Source organism: Cryptosporidium bovis, assembly GCF_009768925.1.
Source record: "Cryptosporidium bovis isolate 45015 chromosome Unknown contig_26, whole genome shotgun sequence".
NCBI classification, from domain to species: domain Eukaryota; phylum Apicomplexa; class Conoidasida; order Eucoccidiorida; family Cryptosporidiidae; genus Cryptosporidium; species Cryptosporidium bovis.
In genome coordinates this window covers 85,898-104,302 of record NW_027125042.1, presented here as the reverse complement: position 1 = coordinate 104,302, position 18,405 = coordinate 85,898, and the positions used below count along the sequence as shown (strand labels likewise).

General features: G+C 31.4%; 5 protein-coding genes across 5 annotated transcripts; 4 read left to right on the top strand and 1 right to left on the bottom strand.

Moving 5' to 3' along the window:
* Positions 1-185: 185 nt before the first annotated feature.
* On the bottom strand, positions 186-7,964 carry FG379_001874 (uncharacterized protein; the record flags this gene model as incomplete). The annotated part of the gene is made up of 1 exon (XM_067327477.1): positions 186-7,964. A coding segment is annotated over one exon (7,779 nt), but the record flags the coding sequence as incomplete, so codon positions are not given.
* Positions 7,965-9,394: 1,430 nt separating this feature from the next.
* FG379_001873 (uncharacterized protein) lies at positions 9,395-12,036 on the top strand (the record flags this gene model as incomplete). Its single annotated transcript, XM_067327476.1, has 3 exons — positions 9,395-9,757; positions 9,902-10,214; positions 10,502-12,036. 3 exons carry the CDS (start codon positions 9,395-9,397, stop codon positions 12,034-12,036), a joined length of 2,211 nt encoding a protein of 736 aa, XP_067182494.1.
* Positions 12,037-12,618: 582 nt separating this feature from the next.
* Positions 12,619-13,647, top strand: FG379_001872 (uncharacterized protein; the record flags this gene model as incomplete). Its single annotated transcript, XM_067327475.1, has 1 exon — positions 12,619-13,647. One exon carries the CDS (start codon positions 12,619-12,621, stop codon positions 13,645-13,647), a length of 1,029 nt encoding a protein of 342 aa, XP_067182493.1.
* A 1,270-nt stretch (positions 13,648-14,917) lies between these two features.
* FG379_001871 (RNAse P Rpr2 Rpp21 subunit domain) lies at positions 14,918-15,418 on the top strand (the record flags this gene model as incomplete). Its single annotated transcript, XM_067327474.1, has 1 exon — positions 14,918-15,418. The coding sequence occupies one exon, from the start codon at positions 14,918-14,920 to the stop codon at positions 15,416-15,418; it is 501 nt and encodes a 166-aa protein (XP_067182492.1).
* A 1,547-nt stretch (positions 15,419-16,965) lies between these two features.
* FG379_001870 (dentin sialophospho precursor) lies at positions 16,966-18,324 on the top strand (the record flags this gene model as incomplete). Its single annotated transcript, XM_067327473.1, has 1 exon — positions 16,966-18,324. The coding sequence occupies one exon, from the start codon at positions 16,966-16,968 to the stop codon at positions 18,322-18,324; it is 1,359 nt and encodes a 452-aa protein (XP_067182491.1).
* Between the last annotated feature and the right edge of the window lie 81 nt (positions 18,325-18,405).

Here is an 18,405-nt window from a genome sequence, read left to right as displayed (position 1 = left end):
GGTGATTGTGGTCCTTGTGTTGGTGATTGTGGTCCTGGTATTGGTGATTGTGGTCCTGGTATTGGTGATTGTGGTTCTTGTGTTGGTGATTGTGGTTCTTGTGTTGGTGATTGCGGTCCTGGTATTGGTGGTTGCGGTTCTTGTGTTGGTGATTGTGGTCCTTGTGTTGGTGATTGTGGTCCAACTGGTGATTCTCCTCCCGGTTCTTGTGTTGGTGATTGCGGTTCTTGCGATGAAGACTCAATTATTGGATCAAGTTCGTTTTTAAATTTAGAACCTGTTAGCTTCCATTTAAAATATTTAAGATTTTTATTTGGCTTAATGTCTGGCTTTAATACTGATAATGACTCATATATTGTGTAAAGAGGAGCATTCACATGTATAAGTTTATTTAATTTTGACAAATCCTCAACTATCTTAAAAAGAACAACTCCATGTTTACGTAACTGTTCAATTAATTCTGACACTTTACCTTTAAAATTTTTTCCCGTAATTACAACGTTTACTATTTGTACGTATAGTTGTTTCATTTCCTTCTCAAGAGCGAGAAAATTTTCTCTTCTTTGATTTTTAACTATATCTGTATCACCTTTCTCACCTTGCATTATTATTCCTATTTGTTCTTTTATAGTGTTTGTTTCGCTCAATTTTGATTCTACTTCTTTAATCACTTCCGATATTCTCATTTCGATCTTTTTAGCCTCAACAATCTTTTGTGCAGCAATTTCCTCCAATCTAATGCATTCCTTATAGGCATCAACAACATCTTGTAAACCATCAATGCTATTAATTTCTTCACTAGATAATTGTTTTATTAATTTTATTAATTGGTTGTATTTAGTGCTCCAATTAGTTGAGTGTTTCGTCAAAGCAAGCACCTTATCTTTATTTTCTAATAATTCCTCAACACTTGTAAATATTTTGATTAATTCCTTACATTCACTTATGTTAGTTTCAGAAGATAGTATTTCTTTGATTAAATCAACAATTTTTTGTTTTTCCTCACGTTCTGTTGGTGACGGTGGTTTTGGTACTGGTTGAGTTTCCATTGTACCCCCTTCTGTAATTACTCCATTCAATATGTCATCTTCCAATTTATCTAGCTTACTTAACATCGTTAAAGCTTTATTCATAACAACATCTGTATCAATCCCCCTCTTCTCACTTTCTGTCAATGAAGAAATCTTTTCAGTAAGGCTATCTATTTTAACTTTTATATCTGCTAATATTGTTCTCAGATCTCTTAATGTTTTAATCCTCTGTTGCCTAACAGAATCTTCTTCAGGGATTTTTGTATATAACATACTTATTTCATTTGACATTCTTGCTTCTTTAACTGTTTCACTAAGTAGCAACGTATATTGTTGCATTACTTGATCTACTATTTCCTTTCTAGCCTCACTCATTCTTGTAGCCTCTTCGACTAAACTTATGCACTTCTTTAATGCTTCAATTAATTCCTTTAAACCAGGCACTTTATTAATATCTTCATCCGTTAGTGAGTTATTTTGTATAATTTGGTATAAATTTTTTAATTCACCATCCCAAAACATATTGAATGATAATAGATATTCTAAATTGTAGCTCTTCGTTAGTATGTCATCATATGAGTTACCGAATAATTCATTTAATTCCTGGCATTCCTTTGCTCCATAAATTTGCCCTGACAACCTCAATTTCAAAACTTCTGTAGCGGCCTCTCTTCTATACTCTTCCCTAGCTGATTCTGGTTTTTTAACTGGCTCTTTAACTGGCTCTTTAACTGGCTCCTTAACTGGTTCTTTAACTGGCTCTTTAACTGGCTCTTTAACTGGTTCTTTAACTGGTTCTTTGTCTGAATCACTACCACCTTCAGTACCACCACCATCACTACCACCAGTATCACCACCACTAGCGCCACCACCACCTTCAGTACCACCACCATCACTACCACCAGTATCACCACCACTAGCGCCACCACCACCTTCAGCACCACCACCTTCAGCACCACCACCTTCAGCACCACCGCCACCAGCACTAGCGTCACTCTCTGTTTGTGAGCCAGATGTAGTGTTTAAATATTTTGTTCCCTTTCTTATCAATTTGTTTAATGCACTTTCTTTCTTGCGTCTTCTTTTAATACGCTTTTCACGAGTTTCTCTTTTCACTCTTTTTGTTCCATGTAAACCAGAACCCTTTTTTTCTCTAGATAATTCTGAATCATCACTTTCCGTACCTCCACTTTCTCCTGATGTTGAATATTTTTTGCTTGATAATTTTCTAATATTTTCCAAGAATGACCTTTTTTTCAATTTCTTCTTACGCTTTCCTGTTGGTTTCATAGAATCACCACCTTTAGATTCAATTTTGGATATTTCTTTTTCATCCTTTTTACGAGCATCTTCTTCTAAAGCTTTTTGATGTTCTTTATCTAAATCAACAGAACTTGCATCAGTTCCTAAACCTTTAATATCGTCTCCTCCATGACCATACTTACCTAATAATTCGTCCTCGCTAATGTCTGATCCCATCATCTCTCCTTCAGCTCCTTTTCCTTTACCACCTTCCTCATCCTTCAAAGCTTTTTGATGTTCTTTATCTAAATCAACAGAACTTTCATCAGTTCCTAAACCTTTAATATCGTCTCCTCCATGACCATACTTGCCTAATAATTCGTCCTCGCTAATGTCTGATCCCATCATCTCTCCTTCAGCTCCTTTTCCTTTACCACCTTCCTCATCCTTCAAAGCTTTTTGATGTTCTTTATCTAAATCAACAGAACTTGCATCAGTTCCTAAACCTTTAATATCGTCGCCTTCGTGACCATATTTACTCAAAAGTTTGTCTTCGTCAGATCCTTCTTGCGACCTCTTCTTTTCACCCTTAGGCGATGATAAACTACGTCTAGATCTACGTTTTCTTGGTTTTCTTCTTTTTACTTTACTCATTTCTCTCGCTTCGTCTGAACTCTTTTGTTTTGAAACAGCAGAACTTTCATCAGAATCTGATTTTTTATCATCTTTACCTCCTGAACCATATCCACCCTTTCGTTTTTTCTTTGAAGCTATTAGTTTCATTCTATTCCTTTCCATCCTTAATCTCCTTTCTGAATTGATTAATTGTTTCTTCATTCTTGTCATTGGCCACAATAAATAGATATTTTTATCAGATAAAGATAATAATGATTCATATTTTGCAACACAAACGCTTTTCTCTTTTTCCAACTCTGATAATAAATTAATCAATTCATGTTTAATTTCATCGTCCTTAGCTCCACTTACACCATCTGCTGATTTATATCTGCTTGATTTGAATTTCTCTAATTTATCTGTTAAATCATCATATAACTGCACAATTTTTGAATCATGAACACCTGTAGATCCTTCTATTTTATTTTTATTTATTTCAACAGTGATTTTTTCCAAACTTTTAAATAATGAAATTACCTTTGAAAGCTCATGAGTTTCCAAATCCTCACTTGTACCACTTCCGAATAAACTACCACCTGATGTTGATGGATCTGAATCAGTAGTGCTGTCACTAAGTAATCCAGTATCAATACTTGAAGACTTAACTAAGTTGTATTTCTCTAATGGTGTTACGATATTATCTATGTAACTATTTAAATTTTTCACAATATTATTGTTAACCGAATTTACTTTCTGAATGACTGTTTCAATTGATGTAATCTTAGAATTTATCTTTTCTTTAAGAATTTCAAGAGCCTTTTTACTATTATTGATATCTAAAGCTTGAATAACTAAACCACTCTTATCAATATCAGATGAAGAATGGTCATAACTTAATGTATGTTTGATAACATCAAGTACATTCACTGCAATAGATTTCCCAATATATAATTGTTTAACCTTAATTTTAGAAATATTAGAATCAATGAACAATGATCTCCTTTTTTCAAATATTCCTTTAATTTTCTTTATTAATGTTTTCTTGATTAACTCTTTAGATGAATCTAGTGAATTTAATACATTCAATAAACCTAAAAGAATATCATAAGAAATATTTTGTTTCTCTATTATGAATTCCAATTCTATTATTTTCGTTGAATAAAGATTTACCAATCCTTCTTCCAATAATAAGGTCTGATGGGCTATTAAAGCAATTGAGTCAAATGAATTATAGTTTTCCTCAAAATGTAACCTCAGCAATTCAACATTTAGAGCTGCCATTTTATCTATTTGAGCAATTGATTTGTGCTTTTTCACTTCTTCTTTAGTTAATGACAGATCATCAGTCTTAATAGCTACCTTTGCTGAATATATTGCCATGTTTATCGATCTGATTAATACCAAAAACTTTATTTTCAAAATCAGGTGTGATAAATATTTTGAATTTAATATGAGATTTCTTCTTCTGTAAGACATGAATCTGTTAGTTAATGAATATCTTTCAAGCTCACTCTTATACTTAGTATTCTCTATTCTTCTTAATTTGATTGAATGGGATCGGCATATTAATTCCTCATTATAAGCTTCTTCAATCAATTTGTATAATTGGTCTAATTGATCATCCGGTATACTAACATTTTGATCACCATATGTCATCCTGTAACTACTTATTTGTTTATCTAATTTCTTTAATAATTTCTTTTGAGAACTTCTACATTTATTATATTCACCTAGTATCCTTTTTCTTGTGTTCCTTATTTTATTAATTTTATCACTGAAGTTTGATTTAATCAACTCTATTTGAACACCATAAGATTTTTTTGATAATATCGATGCTAAAAATTTCCTGACACACTCATCGTAACTTTGAACTCCTCGTAATAAGTTGCTTAATATCACCTCCAATTCCTCCCTACTTTGTACCCTCTCTAAATCTTTCAATTGATCCTTTGATGAGTTCATCAATTCTTTATATACATTCTTACATTTTTTTGACAACTTTCTCACTTTCTCACTTTCCCTCGCACTTTTTCTCTTTACAACTTGTAAATCAACATTACCCATCTCATAACCTACTTCTTCCGTTTCTGTGTCAGATAGATGTAATGAATTATCGGTAGATATAAAACCGTTCTCCGACTCATAACCATCTACCTTATATATATTTTTTCTTCTCGGAATAAGGGGACCAAGACCTTTAACTAATTTGATTTTTTCCTCTTTACCTTTTACTGTTATGTCAGATAACACCACAGAACCTTCGGGACTACTTTCGTATGAAAATTCTTTTGATGAAACTGGTGGAGATTTTGGTTTCCCTTTATCCACAGGCTTCTTTTCTTTTGGTTTGCCCATAGATATCTTCACTCTTTTCAATGATGAAGGTATTTTTTTGGTATCAAAACCGTATGGACCTTTTCTCTGCAATCTCTTTAGCTTCTTGCCTCTCTTGTGTCCCTTAACAATAAACTTATTCAATATTTTTGGTAAAGTACCTGTTTGAGAACGACTGAGATTCATCAAATACTTGTATTTATCGTCAAATAACTTTGCAAAAACAGCATGCTCTTTTCTTTCAGTAATAAAGGTCAACTTTTTAGTATTTTCATCTAATATTTTGCTGTACACATCCTTTTTGATTTTTTCAATATCAAATGTTGACTTCATAACTGGAATAGAAACGGGTGGATATTTAACCTTTTTTAATGCCTTTGACTTAATATAATCAACCAACTTTTTTAGAGCTTCGCTTAATATCAAAAGCTCATTTGGGCCTATTTCAAATATTTTTATAACCCCTTCAGATTCAGATAAATACTCCCCAAACATTGGCCACATATAAACATGTTTCCCAATGCTTTTAGCTTGGTCCTCCGAAAGAGTGACTGTGGTGCCTTCTTTATCATCAACTTGAACTTGTGATAATGGAAGTAATAATGAATCACCTTCACTTAAATTAATCCTAGAAACATTTGAATCATATAAATAATAATTAACTTTTTTATAAATATCAGTCATCTGTTTTTCAACAGAAAATGGAATAATTGTTACTATGGGATCAAGACTTCCTCCAACAGTTGATATTGGCAAAACTTGTTTAACGAAACCTGAATGAAGCGAGTATATGTAAACCTTCTGAATTTCCCTCTTATTTAAGGGACCAACAAAATGAATGTTTATAGCTCCAAGAATTGTTTCATAACCCTGTTTACCACTTACAATAGTTCCTGCATCAACATAAATTTCAATATCAAAATTCATCACTTTTAATAAATTAGAATTATATTCATCCCTCTCACCATATTTTCCAAATAAATATAGAAACTCATTTGATAAAATATATCTAACCTCACTATTTTTTGAAAATGAAAATGTTTTTACTATATCCACGCTTAAAAATTTCATATTCCATGGCCTAGGACCAAATATTTGTAAGTATTTACCAGTGTAATTCAAAGGTGATAATTTTAATTTCTTCTCATCACTTAACGGATCATTCCAACCTGCTTGATAATATCCCTTCCATCTCGGTACTGACTTATTTTCAGCAATGTATATTTCATATTCATTTGAATATAGATTATAAGTATATGTGGGACCTGCTACTGAACCATTTAATACACTCCTTTCATATTCTGACATTTTATGCTTAGGATATAATTTCCTTTTATGTTTTAGCGTTAAATCACTTATCCTTCTAGCTGCCATCTGTTTTTCTCTATTAACCTTATAAACATCTATTGAGAGTTCATAATTCAAATCAGTTGTTTGCTTTACAAATAATTCATCTACCTCTCCACCTCTGTTTTTCATATAATTGGCTAAGGAATTCTTGAAATCATCAAAACTAATTGATCTCTTAATATCGCTAATCATCTTAAGTCTTCTTCTTTTGTCTTCTATTCGTCTAACGAAAATTAAATTCAAATTATTAGCAGAACCTTCATTTCTTACCCAATCTCTTACATTACCAAAATTATGAGTTAGTAAAACATCGTTACTTACTTTCTTTGACTTTTTTTTATCATCAGTTACGTAAGATGGATTAGAATCGCATAATATTAACATTATCAAATCATTTTCTAATTTAGAGGCGTCACTCAAATAAAATTGATATTCATATTGTTTGTTTTTCAAATTCTTATTAAGATTTTTATTTATCCATAAAATGTATCCACTACATGGTGATACTACACTTTCCATGTAAGTTCTTCCATTAATAGTTGTGGATAATATTCCGATTACTATATTTTCTTCAACTTTTGAATATTGAGTGTTCGACCAACCAAATCCCATATTTACATTAAATTCGAAATTTATACGATGATTTGAATATATATGCCTAATTTCTACAAATAATCTCCCCTTATTTTCAGAATGTGTTAAATAATTCAATAAACTAGTATTTGAATATCTATTTCCATGTTTAACTAAAACAGAAAGGTAGAGTAAACCTTGGTATCTTATAGGTAAATATATATTTGAATCCAATGCTTTGTCTCCAATAAAAATCTTATCAAACAAATTGTATAGGCTATATTCTTTTAATTTAAAAAATAAGTATCTTATGTCATCTTCAGATATAGCATGGTTTTTATATAATTTAATGCAACTCAATATTGTTTTAACATCAATTGAATTAATGCCCGGATCATCCATAAACTCCTCATTTTGTTCGTAAATGCATGGAAAACCTAAAAATATACCTGTATTTAATTTACCACTACCATTGTCTCGCAAAACAATAAGGTTTTCTGGTTTTTTGTCTTTATCGGGAACATTTTTTTGTTGGACAAAGCCAATAAGTAAATCAGTTCCAACAACCAATTCACCCTCATTTATTGGTTTTGGAAATCCACTCAATAACTCGTACTCTCCATCACCCGTAGTATGCAATATTTCAATATCTCTTGTTGCATCTATACTGGATTTTACCTTTGTTCCAAATGTTGACTCATGATGCTGCGTACTAAGAAAATTAGATCCACCATTAGGTGTAGCACTTTTTATCCTCACTCCAATAGCATGCCTGCATTCAAATAGTGTCAGAGCCACCAATAAAATAAACCTAAGCATTATATACATTTACAACCTGTCATGAATTAATACAAATATCTCAATAACTTTGATTCTTTACTAATATTTTAGAATATAATAATAACAACAATAGTAATAATGCACCAAAATTGATGTTATAACAGTATTCCTAAATTTAAATTCTCCATAAATTAAAAATATACCAAATATAAGGATAAACACCACTTAATATTTACTATATAGCGATATACTTCTCCTTTCACTTTAAGGCGGATCTTGATTAACAAAAAAGACCCTGAAAATCCATTAAACAATAAAATTGTTCAATAGCTTCTGTCTTTAGTTTGTTTAACTTATATTACTTTTATTCTTTTCATCACCACTATGAAAAAAATATGCCACAAGATTGCATGCACAAAAAGCCGCTAAGATCTATTAATGAACTATTTGATACAAAAAAGTAAGCGCCAAGAATACATTCATGATTCTATTCTGTAATTTTATTAGTCTAATACTTAAATAAAAGGAATAGATTGTAGGTAGATAACGTTATAAGGGTAAATATTTTAACTTGTTATTATTTCTTTATATTTATTATTTTCCACCATAATAAAGCTAATTAGGAAAAGTACTGGCCCCAAATCCGTAAAAAATTAATCAGTTACTATTTTACCGTATATTGTCGTCTTCAGTGTGAAATATAGTTTTAGGTGAGTGCGTTCATGGAATTACTTTTATTTCACTGTGATATGATAACTCCATTTATAATAATGTGTTGTCATTCTGTGTTTCTATCATAAAATAGGAGTACAGTCATGGTTTTTTATCCAAATAAGACTAATTAATCAACCCATTCCTACAATTTGAATCGATTTCCACTATAATTTGTTTTTAAACTCAGGTTTTTGAATACAAATTCTTGGCAGAATAATGTTCCCTTAGCCTAACTTATATTCATTATCTTCGTACTCCACCTAACACATTGAGTATGAGTTTCCACTTATTCCTTCCATCAATCCAATACCTCATTATTTTTTTACTACTGACTTAAAGAACTGAAATTATTTCGAAAATAAATTTATTCATGAAAATTGTGCATGCAAATTATTTTGCTTCAAGTATGTAACTTACGTGTTAACTGCATAATTTCGGTTACATACAAAAAAGTAATGGGTACTGCTTGTATAATGACACAAGAAATATTCAGTGTGATATTTCCCTGAATATTATCGCGCAAAACTTCTGTTCTTTTTTTAATTGGTTCATTCACAATGTTATCATATTCTTTATTTTTTTTGCACCATAAATACATTTTAACATTGTTTAGCAACGATTAGGCTTAAAAGAATCAGTATTAACCTATTCCCGCCAGTATACCGCCAAGTCATAAAGCAGCACTTGAAAAATGAAAGTTTGTAGAATAAGAGAAATTTCATTTAATGTGAATAAATTAGGTGTTATTACTCAGTATGTCTTCTTTAAAACATTCAGTACACCGGAGGGTGCATCTAGAGCGTGCTACTCCAGCAAAAAGACTTAGATTCGGTATACTAGAGAGAAAAAAGGACTATAAATTACGTGCAATTAGGTACCATGAAAAGGAGAATTTGTTTAAATCTTTATCGGAGAAGGCAAGAACAAGGAATCCCGACGAGTTTGATTTTAAGATGGTAAATTCAAGGATGGAAAACGGGAGATATACAAAAATTACCGGTGGAAAAGAGGGCAAATTCTCATCTCAGAGTCTTTCTTCAATGAATTCTGCTGAAAGAAAGTTAGCAGAGAGTCAGAACATGACATATGTTAATTATAGACGATCAATAGATGAAAGCGTAAGTTAAAAAATTGTTCGTACTATTAGGACGTTAATGAAAGAATAAAGGTAGAAAACTCATTTTTTCAGTTACCAATTATTTTCTTATTTAATGTCCTTTTTGTATGATATGCATTAAAACTAATATATTTATTATCTTTAGAAAATTAAAAGGATGAAAAAAGAGCTTACATTATTTGGCGAGAATTTCGAAAGAAATCACACTTTTTTCAGTGATGATGATTCTGAAGAAAAGGGCAAATATAAGAGCAATAACATCGATGAATATTTATCTAATGGGATAATAAAGAACTTAACAAAGTCTTATCGTATTATGAACGACATAAAAGCAAGAGCAGACAGCCTAAGAAAGGTTTCTAATCACTTGGAATTACAGAAAAATATGCAATCAAGTGAAAGGAAGAGAAAGATTATTAATTCAGACGGGAAAACAGAGATAATTTGGCACCCAAAACGTAAGAAATAATATCAGTAGTTATTGTATAGTTGAATTACTTAGTTGTTATTTTTTATCTATTTTCTTTCTACACTAATTTTGCGAAATATTAAGTTTTAATACAAAGGGGCAAATAGAACCAGCCGCGCCAATTTGCTAAGGCTAATTATTAGATTTGCGGGTTGCATGTCTACAAGAGAAATTGTAGAAAATAACATTTATGTATTGAAAGGTTGTTATCTATAGTGGGTGAAGGATTTAGTACTTCTTGAACTTTGAAGGTGTGTAAACATAGCAAAATAAAAGATAAGCATATACATAAACATAAAGGTGGACTAAAGATCTTAAATGCATGTTACTATGAACGCGATTTGATGATGCCTGTTCCAGTATTTCATAAAAGACTACTTCTTAAATATTTTTTACTTACTATTGTATTTTGTTTTGTAACAAAACCTCACAATGTTTGTGGAACTCGGTCAAGTCCTAAAAAGGATAGTAAGCAAATGAAACCAGTAAGACCAGTAAAGCGTACTCCACAACAGTATGTTCTTTCAGGAGCCCCAAACTCTCCTGGGTCTTACTTTAAGCACCTTCAAACAACAGTATTACAAGATTCAAGTTCTTCTTCAGAATCCTCAAAATCAAGAGAGGCAACTCCTCCCATGGCTGATTCAGATAAAAGTTCAGGAGAAAAGAAAACAAGAACGAGATACCGATACGTTCACCATCCTGTTGGTTATGAAAAAAAATCCGATTCATGCAAGGCTGAGTTAGATGAACTTAAGTCACAAATTGAGTCTTTGAATCAGGAACTTAAATTAAAGGATGAGAAGATTAAAATGTTAGAAAGTAGGCTCCAAGCTGAAAAAGAAGAAAGTTACAGTGCTCAAAAACTTAAAAAGTCTGAACTAAGAAGAAAAGAGAAGAAAATAACTCAAAAGGAAGATGAATTGAATGCTAGGGAAAACAGAATGACAGAAAAGGAATTATCACTTAGGACCAAGGAAGAAGCTTTGAGAAAAAAAGAAATTGAAATTTCTCGACGAATAACAGAGTTGCAAGAAAAAGAGGGTCTAATGTCTAAAAATGTTGATGAATATCAAACAAAATTGATGGAACTTCAAAGAAAGGAGAATGATATTTTACAATCTAATAGAAAAAATGCTGATAAAGAGGCTGTTTTGAAACATGAGACACAGCTACTAAATGAAAAGAAAAAAGAACTTTCTGAATTGGAGACTAAATTAAATGATCTTAGCTCTCTTAATACGATCAATAGTGAACTGAGAAGCAAGATACTTTCGTTGAATTCAGAAATAAATCAAGTCATGAAAGGCAAGGATGAACTACTTAAAGAATTAACAATGGCTCAGTCTGAGAATTCAAGTAAGGAAAAAACAATTAGCGATTTAAGAGCCGAACTTGAAACAACTAAAAGACTGTTGAATGATTGCTTGGAAGAGAAAAATGAACTCTTGCAATTCAACGAACCTAAGAAGAGATTAGAAAGACCAAAAGAAGGGGATCATCATGATCCATATAAAAACGTAATAAAAGAACTCAAAGAAAGACACAAAGAAAAAATATGGGTTCAAGCAACTCAAAGAAAAACACCTCAAAAAGAACCTAAACCAGAACCCGATGAAGAGTTGAAATTAGTATTCGATGAATTAGGCAAATTAAAGAGACAAGAGTTTGAAGACTTCGTGAAACAAAATAACCTTGAAGACGCAAGTCTTGATGAACAACTTGAAAAATTTGAAGAGCATAAAAATCAAGGTTCTCCTGGAGGCAATTTTAAAATTCCCCGTTTTGTCCAAAAAGAATCCGAAACCTGATGTTTTTTTGTAAATATAAATTATTCACCTATTTCAAAGCGGGCCTTTTTACCGCACATTATGAAAGGCGCTGATTTTTTTACGGTATCACATGCATTTAGTCATGAAAGATATATAGCAAAAGGTTGTTTGTTTAGATCATATGTAGTTAAGAGAATTTGATTTTTTCCTCCATTATCCAAGTAGAATTTTTTTCAAATACAGAGTTACATAGACGACTATTGTTTTTGCTTAAATTCAACTTAAAAGGCAGTGAACCGATTTAACATTAGCATTGCAACTAAAATTCATAAATGTTAACAATAAGACTAAATAGAATCAAGAAGTGAATCAGGAGAAGTCACACATTCACAATTTATACTAGTTTTTTCTGGAATTTAGTAAGCAAATATTCATAGTAGTGAACCTTTTTTGGGGTGATGTGATACCGAGAAAAGGATTATTGTGATTATAAAAAAGCACGTCAATCAGAATTAAAAATATTAGTTTTGAACTTGAGTGAATCATTTCAGCGTCGTTTTTAAGTTAGATCAATATATAGGAGTAATTAGGTTTTTAAGTTTAATTTGAAGCACGATTACAATGGCAATAAAAATTGAATTGAAATTTCCGGGAACAGATGTTGGAATGAGTTTGGAATTGGGACATTTGAACACTAATGAACCATTAGAAGATGCTGAATTAGATGGAAGCGGATGTGATGGCTGTAAGTCAGAATCTATGGCTAAAGAGATGGAGAGAATTAATAACAAATCAGAAAATGTGGCGATAGATTCTCAAGTAAATAAAAAGGAGGAAAATGAGGCAGATATAGTTACAAAAATGTTTACTTCATTTATGAAATGCACGGCATCAAATGTAAATTTGAATCAAAATTTTAAGAATAAAAAAATTAGTGAATTAAAACAAAGGAAAAAATTGAATAATTCCGAGTACTATGAGGATTATGATGAGGATGAAGATCCCTTGGCAAGAGGTATACTTGGTAAAGGATGTTCCAGTGATTTTTCGGTTTCACAATCACTTTATCCTGATGATATTCTGGTCTCATATGAGCCGAGAAGGAGAAAAAGGCAAACAAATAGAATGAATAACAATGATCATTCCTTCAAACAAAACACAAATGAAGCAACTTCACCTCCTCATAACCCTGACATGTTAACAAATAACGGTGCGATTCGCGCTAAAGATATGAAAGAAGTTAAAATTATTCCGATAAATAAAACAACTGATGCAAAAATATTGCCAAATAGAAAGTTTAAAGAGAATGAAAAGGGCAAATATGACATTTCTTGTATTTCAGTGCCACTATTTTGTGATAGTAATAGATATATTGGCTCCTTTTCGAATTTAAAAAGACATGGAATATCAGATTCGTGCAATTTAAATCAAGGAAGAAAAACAGTTGAACCATGTAAAGCTGTTGAAAATTCGTATACAAGATTGGTCAGTAAAAAGAACTCTTTGAGGTGTGGACCTGTTTACAGTGGTGAAGATGAGAATACGTTGATTTCTGTGCCTTCTTCGATTTATCCTGACAATATACTACTTACAATTAGGAATCACAAAAGCAGGCAGAAAAAAAACAAAAAGAGAGAAAAACATAATTGAGATCTTGACATATATTTTTAACTTGCGAGAATATAAATTAGATATATATAGGCAAAAAATGTAAATTGATGTTATTCTTAAACAATAACGAGATGTTTTAAATATATTTAGATAAGGTATAAGTCCATATATTAAGTAAGGAAAAACTATTATTTCGTTATAAAGTGTGTATACACATAGTAAATACACGGAAAAATTGCTCAATCGAAATGCTTCCATAGTTCTTTTTTGCAGTTTTTCACTCTAAATCAATCGTTTTCTTTGTAAGTTGCAGCAACATATGGGTTTAATCATCAAAATTCAGCCAACTAAATGAATGTTGGCCCCTTTACAGCATTGCCTTACGTTATTGCTTTTTTTTCAAGGTGAATTTGGTCGTATTGCTTATTGGTTTAAATTTAAAAAATGATTAATTCCGGTATAAAGCAGAATATTAAGTGCATGCACAGTACATCAACATAATACATGTAATACTTTTATTTAAAATAAAACTCTTTCTGTATTGAACTGAATATTTAATTGTATAGAACTAAATTTCTTTGAGTAGGAAAGTAATATTAGTGTTAGAATAATAGCTGTTTTCACATTATAATGTGATCACTATTTCTAGATAGTTAAATTAGTTATGAAATAGCTGTGTTATGTGATTCATGTGATGTTGCTAGAAATTCAAACAATTATATTATTCATTGGTATGAGATTTAAAGGCCAAATTTAATGTTACTTATTATTATTACTGGCCAATATTTAAGTTATAAAAGGGTTAAAAACCTAAATTTTAAATAGAACAATTAACACGTCGAAATTTCAGATATACTTTTAAAAATCCAAATGAGTATTTGCTGTATTATTTTTTACTTATTCAAAGAAAACTACCATTAATATGGTTTTAAATATAAATCAAAGGTGCAGAAACCTATAAAAAGAATTTGGCATTTTTCCTGTTAATCTTTTAAATAGCCAAGGCAAGACAGCAGAAAAAAATTCTAATTTTTGCATTTCTCCCTATTGGCGTTGCTCCACAAAAATATAAACTTTAATAAAAATACAATAATAAAAGTGAATATAATTTATTTATATATGAACTACGGGTTTTTAAAATTGTAATTAAAAAGAGGACGCAAGTAAGAAGGATTGAGATAAAGTTCAAAACAGTTCGAATTTGAAGACAGACACTTTTTTTATAATACAGAAATAAAAAAGTATATTTGTTGAGTTTTTGAATTTGATTTTATTGCTGTCCTATAAAATATAAAGAGTATAAATACTAATGGATAGTCGTGTATGTGGAGCAGGCCAAAATTCGGTATTTCATAGACTAAATTTTTTACTTCAGGCGTCCCAGTTGTACTCATTTTTATGTCCAAATCTTTCTAGCAGTTATTTTGAGTCTGCAAATAGAATTTCTAAGAGAAAACTTGCCAAAATTGAGCCAGAATCTAAAAGGTTATGGTGCAAGACCTGCAGTAATCACCTCCTCATAGGAAAAACCTGTGATATTTTTCTTGAATCTGCTTTAAATAGAAATAAGGGGAAATGTTCTTGTACTACCAAGAAGAGAAAACTAGCCGGAGAAAATGGAGTAACGAAAGACAAAGAGGACCAAAAATCTGAAAATTTATGTAGCAAAAAAATTGAGCCAATCTTAAGGCTAGATCGTACTCCTGACTCCACCAATTTGGCTACAAATATCTTAATATATTGTTACAGATGTAGACGCGAGAAAAGATATCTATATAATCAAGTTGATAATATTCAAAATTTAGGTTAACTGCGAGCAATAAATGTTTGCTGAAATTTTACTTAAACTCGACACTAATGCTAATTCAAAGTCACAACGAAAGTGAAATTCGAATTGAGAAATAAAAGGTCAATTTAATCTTTTTTTAAACCATCATACAATTATGTTCAAACGATTGAACTTTAGTTAAACATCAAGTCTCCATAGATTACTTTGGTAGACATGCCGATATCTATAACCAATGAAATTTAGCCAAACGTTTATTTTCTTTCTTCAAGAAAGAATTCTAACGCAATAACACAGCGAATAGTCCAGTTCTGTAAGTAAATTTTTACATGTACATTGCAGTGTCGATTAATTATTAGTAGAAAATATATAACACCTCATTATATACTATGTTTTTAGTGCGACTTAAACAGTGACATGGTTGTGAACTGAGTTCATACAAATAAAACGGAGTTACTTGTAAGATATAAGACTTTGAAGTAACTTCAGGAAAAACAAAAAAATTTACTTTTTAACATTTAACGGTACACAATTCACATGCTTATATTAGGTCTCGATCCGTTTTAAGTCTAGTATCGCATTTGTGTGGGGTCACTAAAATGGAAAACTTCTGGACATAGAGCTGGGAAATTAAAATGCTGAACGGCAATCTACTCCGAAAGTGCAGTTATAATTGGCAGAATCGTCTTTATTCTATACAGTGTTTGGAGTTGTTTAATTTGCCAAGTGAGTTTTAGACAATAGGCATTATACTCCGCGATAGGTGATAAAGAAAACGGAAGTTCTCCGAACTTGCTTGTAGGACATCTGTTGATTGTCATTAATATTTATCTATAATAATGCATTTGAGAAAAGAAGTGGATACAAGTTAACATGACTTTATTAAGCAAAATCGGATTTTATATATTACTGGGAGCAATATACCAAGGTTATAGAAATGAAGCATGTCTTTATCTAAGAATCATTTTGCCTTTTGAGTAGGTCTAATCGGTTAAATCGTTTTATCCACCATACGTACAGTTGTGCATCTTTGTTTATTTTTTTCTGAATATGTGTCCTCATTGTTTCTGGATTCAGTAATATTTTACATAATTCCTTAACACCATAGTCGTATCAGACAGGTTTCAAAAGTTTGAATTTTATTTTTCCCTTATCAAAGCTCTAAATGGTAATAAAACCAAATAGATCACTGGCGGTTTGCACCTCTTTTGATCTAAAAATTGTCACGACTTAAAGTCTTGCTTTAAGTATTAATTCAAACCAGGGTTATAATTCATATTTCCTTTTTTCCCGATTCCAATACAAAAATTGATAGTTCTTACACGTATTTGTAAACACAGGTAGTAACCAGCAGCGCTACATCTTGAATTGGGGCAAAAAAGTTAAGATATAAGGCATTTACAACTTTTACTCCTAAACTATTTTTAAAATATTATGTTTCTTTTTAAAATAATACTGGGAAAGTAATAAAACTAACAATAAGATTTCTCCCTTTCGGTCTAAATATAACTCTTCTTTGGAAAAAGTGATACAGGATATTAGAAAAATCTGGGAATAGAGTGTGTTTAAGGATGAAAACTCAAAATTTTTTAATATTATTGTTCTTTTTAGCCAATATTGTATTCATATACTCCACAAAAGTTGACGATATCGTGAGTATTACTGCTTCAGCATCTCAAAATTACGAGAATGTGGGGAAGGATGATGACAATGTTGAACAACAACATGACAACATGTTTGATACGCAAAAGAGCAGCGCCGATGAAGAAGGGATGACGTCAGAGGTTTTGGGAATGTTTAAAAGCAGTGATTTTGAATCAGGAGTTGAAAATAGAGAAGAATTAACTGATTTTGAACAAGAAAAAACAGAAGTGGTTGATGTGAAGAATCAAACCAGTTCAAGTGACGAAAGTGAGTTTTCTCTCAAGTCAACAATAGATATAATGGGAGAGGAGCCACCCAAATTAGAGAGCATAGAAATGCTAATGAAAAGGAAAAGTGATGAAACTCGTGACCAAGCTGCCGGTAGTATAAGCACCACTGGAGTACCTACCCCAGCTGTACAGGAAAGTCATTTGTCTGATAATTTAATAAAAGATGAGACTGATGTTAATAGTGATGTTGCTGGTGGACTAAATGAAACAGTATTGTCATCGGTTGGTCAAGACGACTTAATTAAACAAAAAAGTGATACTATCAGGTTGGATTTAGAAAAAGAAGACAGACCAGAAAACTTAAGTAGTGAACACTTTGATGAAGAACCTAACAAAAACGAGACTTCAACACTACTTGAAACTAAAGAAATGGATAGTTACATTCTTTCAGATTCACCAAAGGAACTTGAAAGTTCGTCATCTAGAGAAGGTGTTGGTACCTTGTCAAATTTGAAACAGGAGAATCAAGAAAATTACAAAAGTGTGGATTTTTCAGAATTTCATTCTGATATAGAAAGTCAGATTGAAAACTACGAGGGCAGTGCTTTGACCGATGACCTGCAAGCAACAAAAACTCTTGCTAAAATCGAGGGTAGCAACATTAACGACTCAACACAAATTAATCGGGCAAAAAGTGCTGGTAATAACGCCTATAAATTGACATCTGCAAACCAAACAAAAAAAACAAGAGAAAAAGGAAAAACAAGGATCACAAGAAGGCTAGTAAGAAGGATATTTAACAAAAAGGGTGCTTCATTATTTGCAGTGGAGATATCCAAAATGAAACCACAGTTAAAAAAGAAGTTTCTCCAAGAGATACTCAAAAATATGGACTTCAACGACATCGAGGTACTTATAGGACTCGCTCTGGAAGAAAAATTTGCGAGAAGCGAGGAAAACAAAATAAAACAAGCAATTCAAAGTAACATACCAGGAGAACCTCTTTTGGGGAAAAAATGGATTGAAAGAGAAAAGTCAAAAAGTAGTAAAGAGTAATTTATAGTGTCTAGAATAATATCTATATTAGTTAAATATCATTAGAAAAACACTTCTGCTTTATAAATAATATTATTTGTA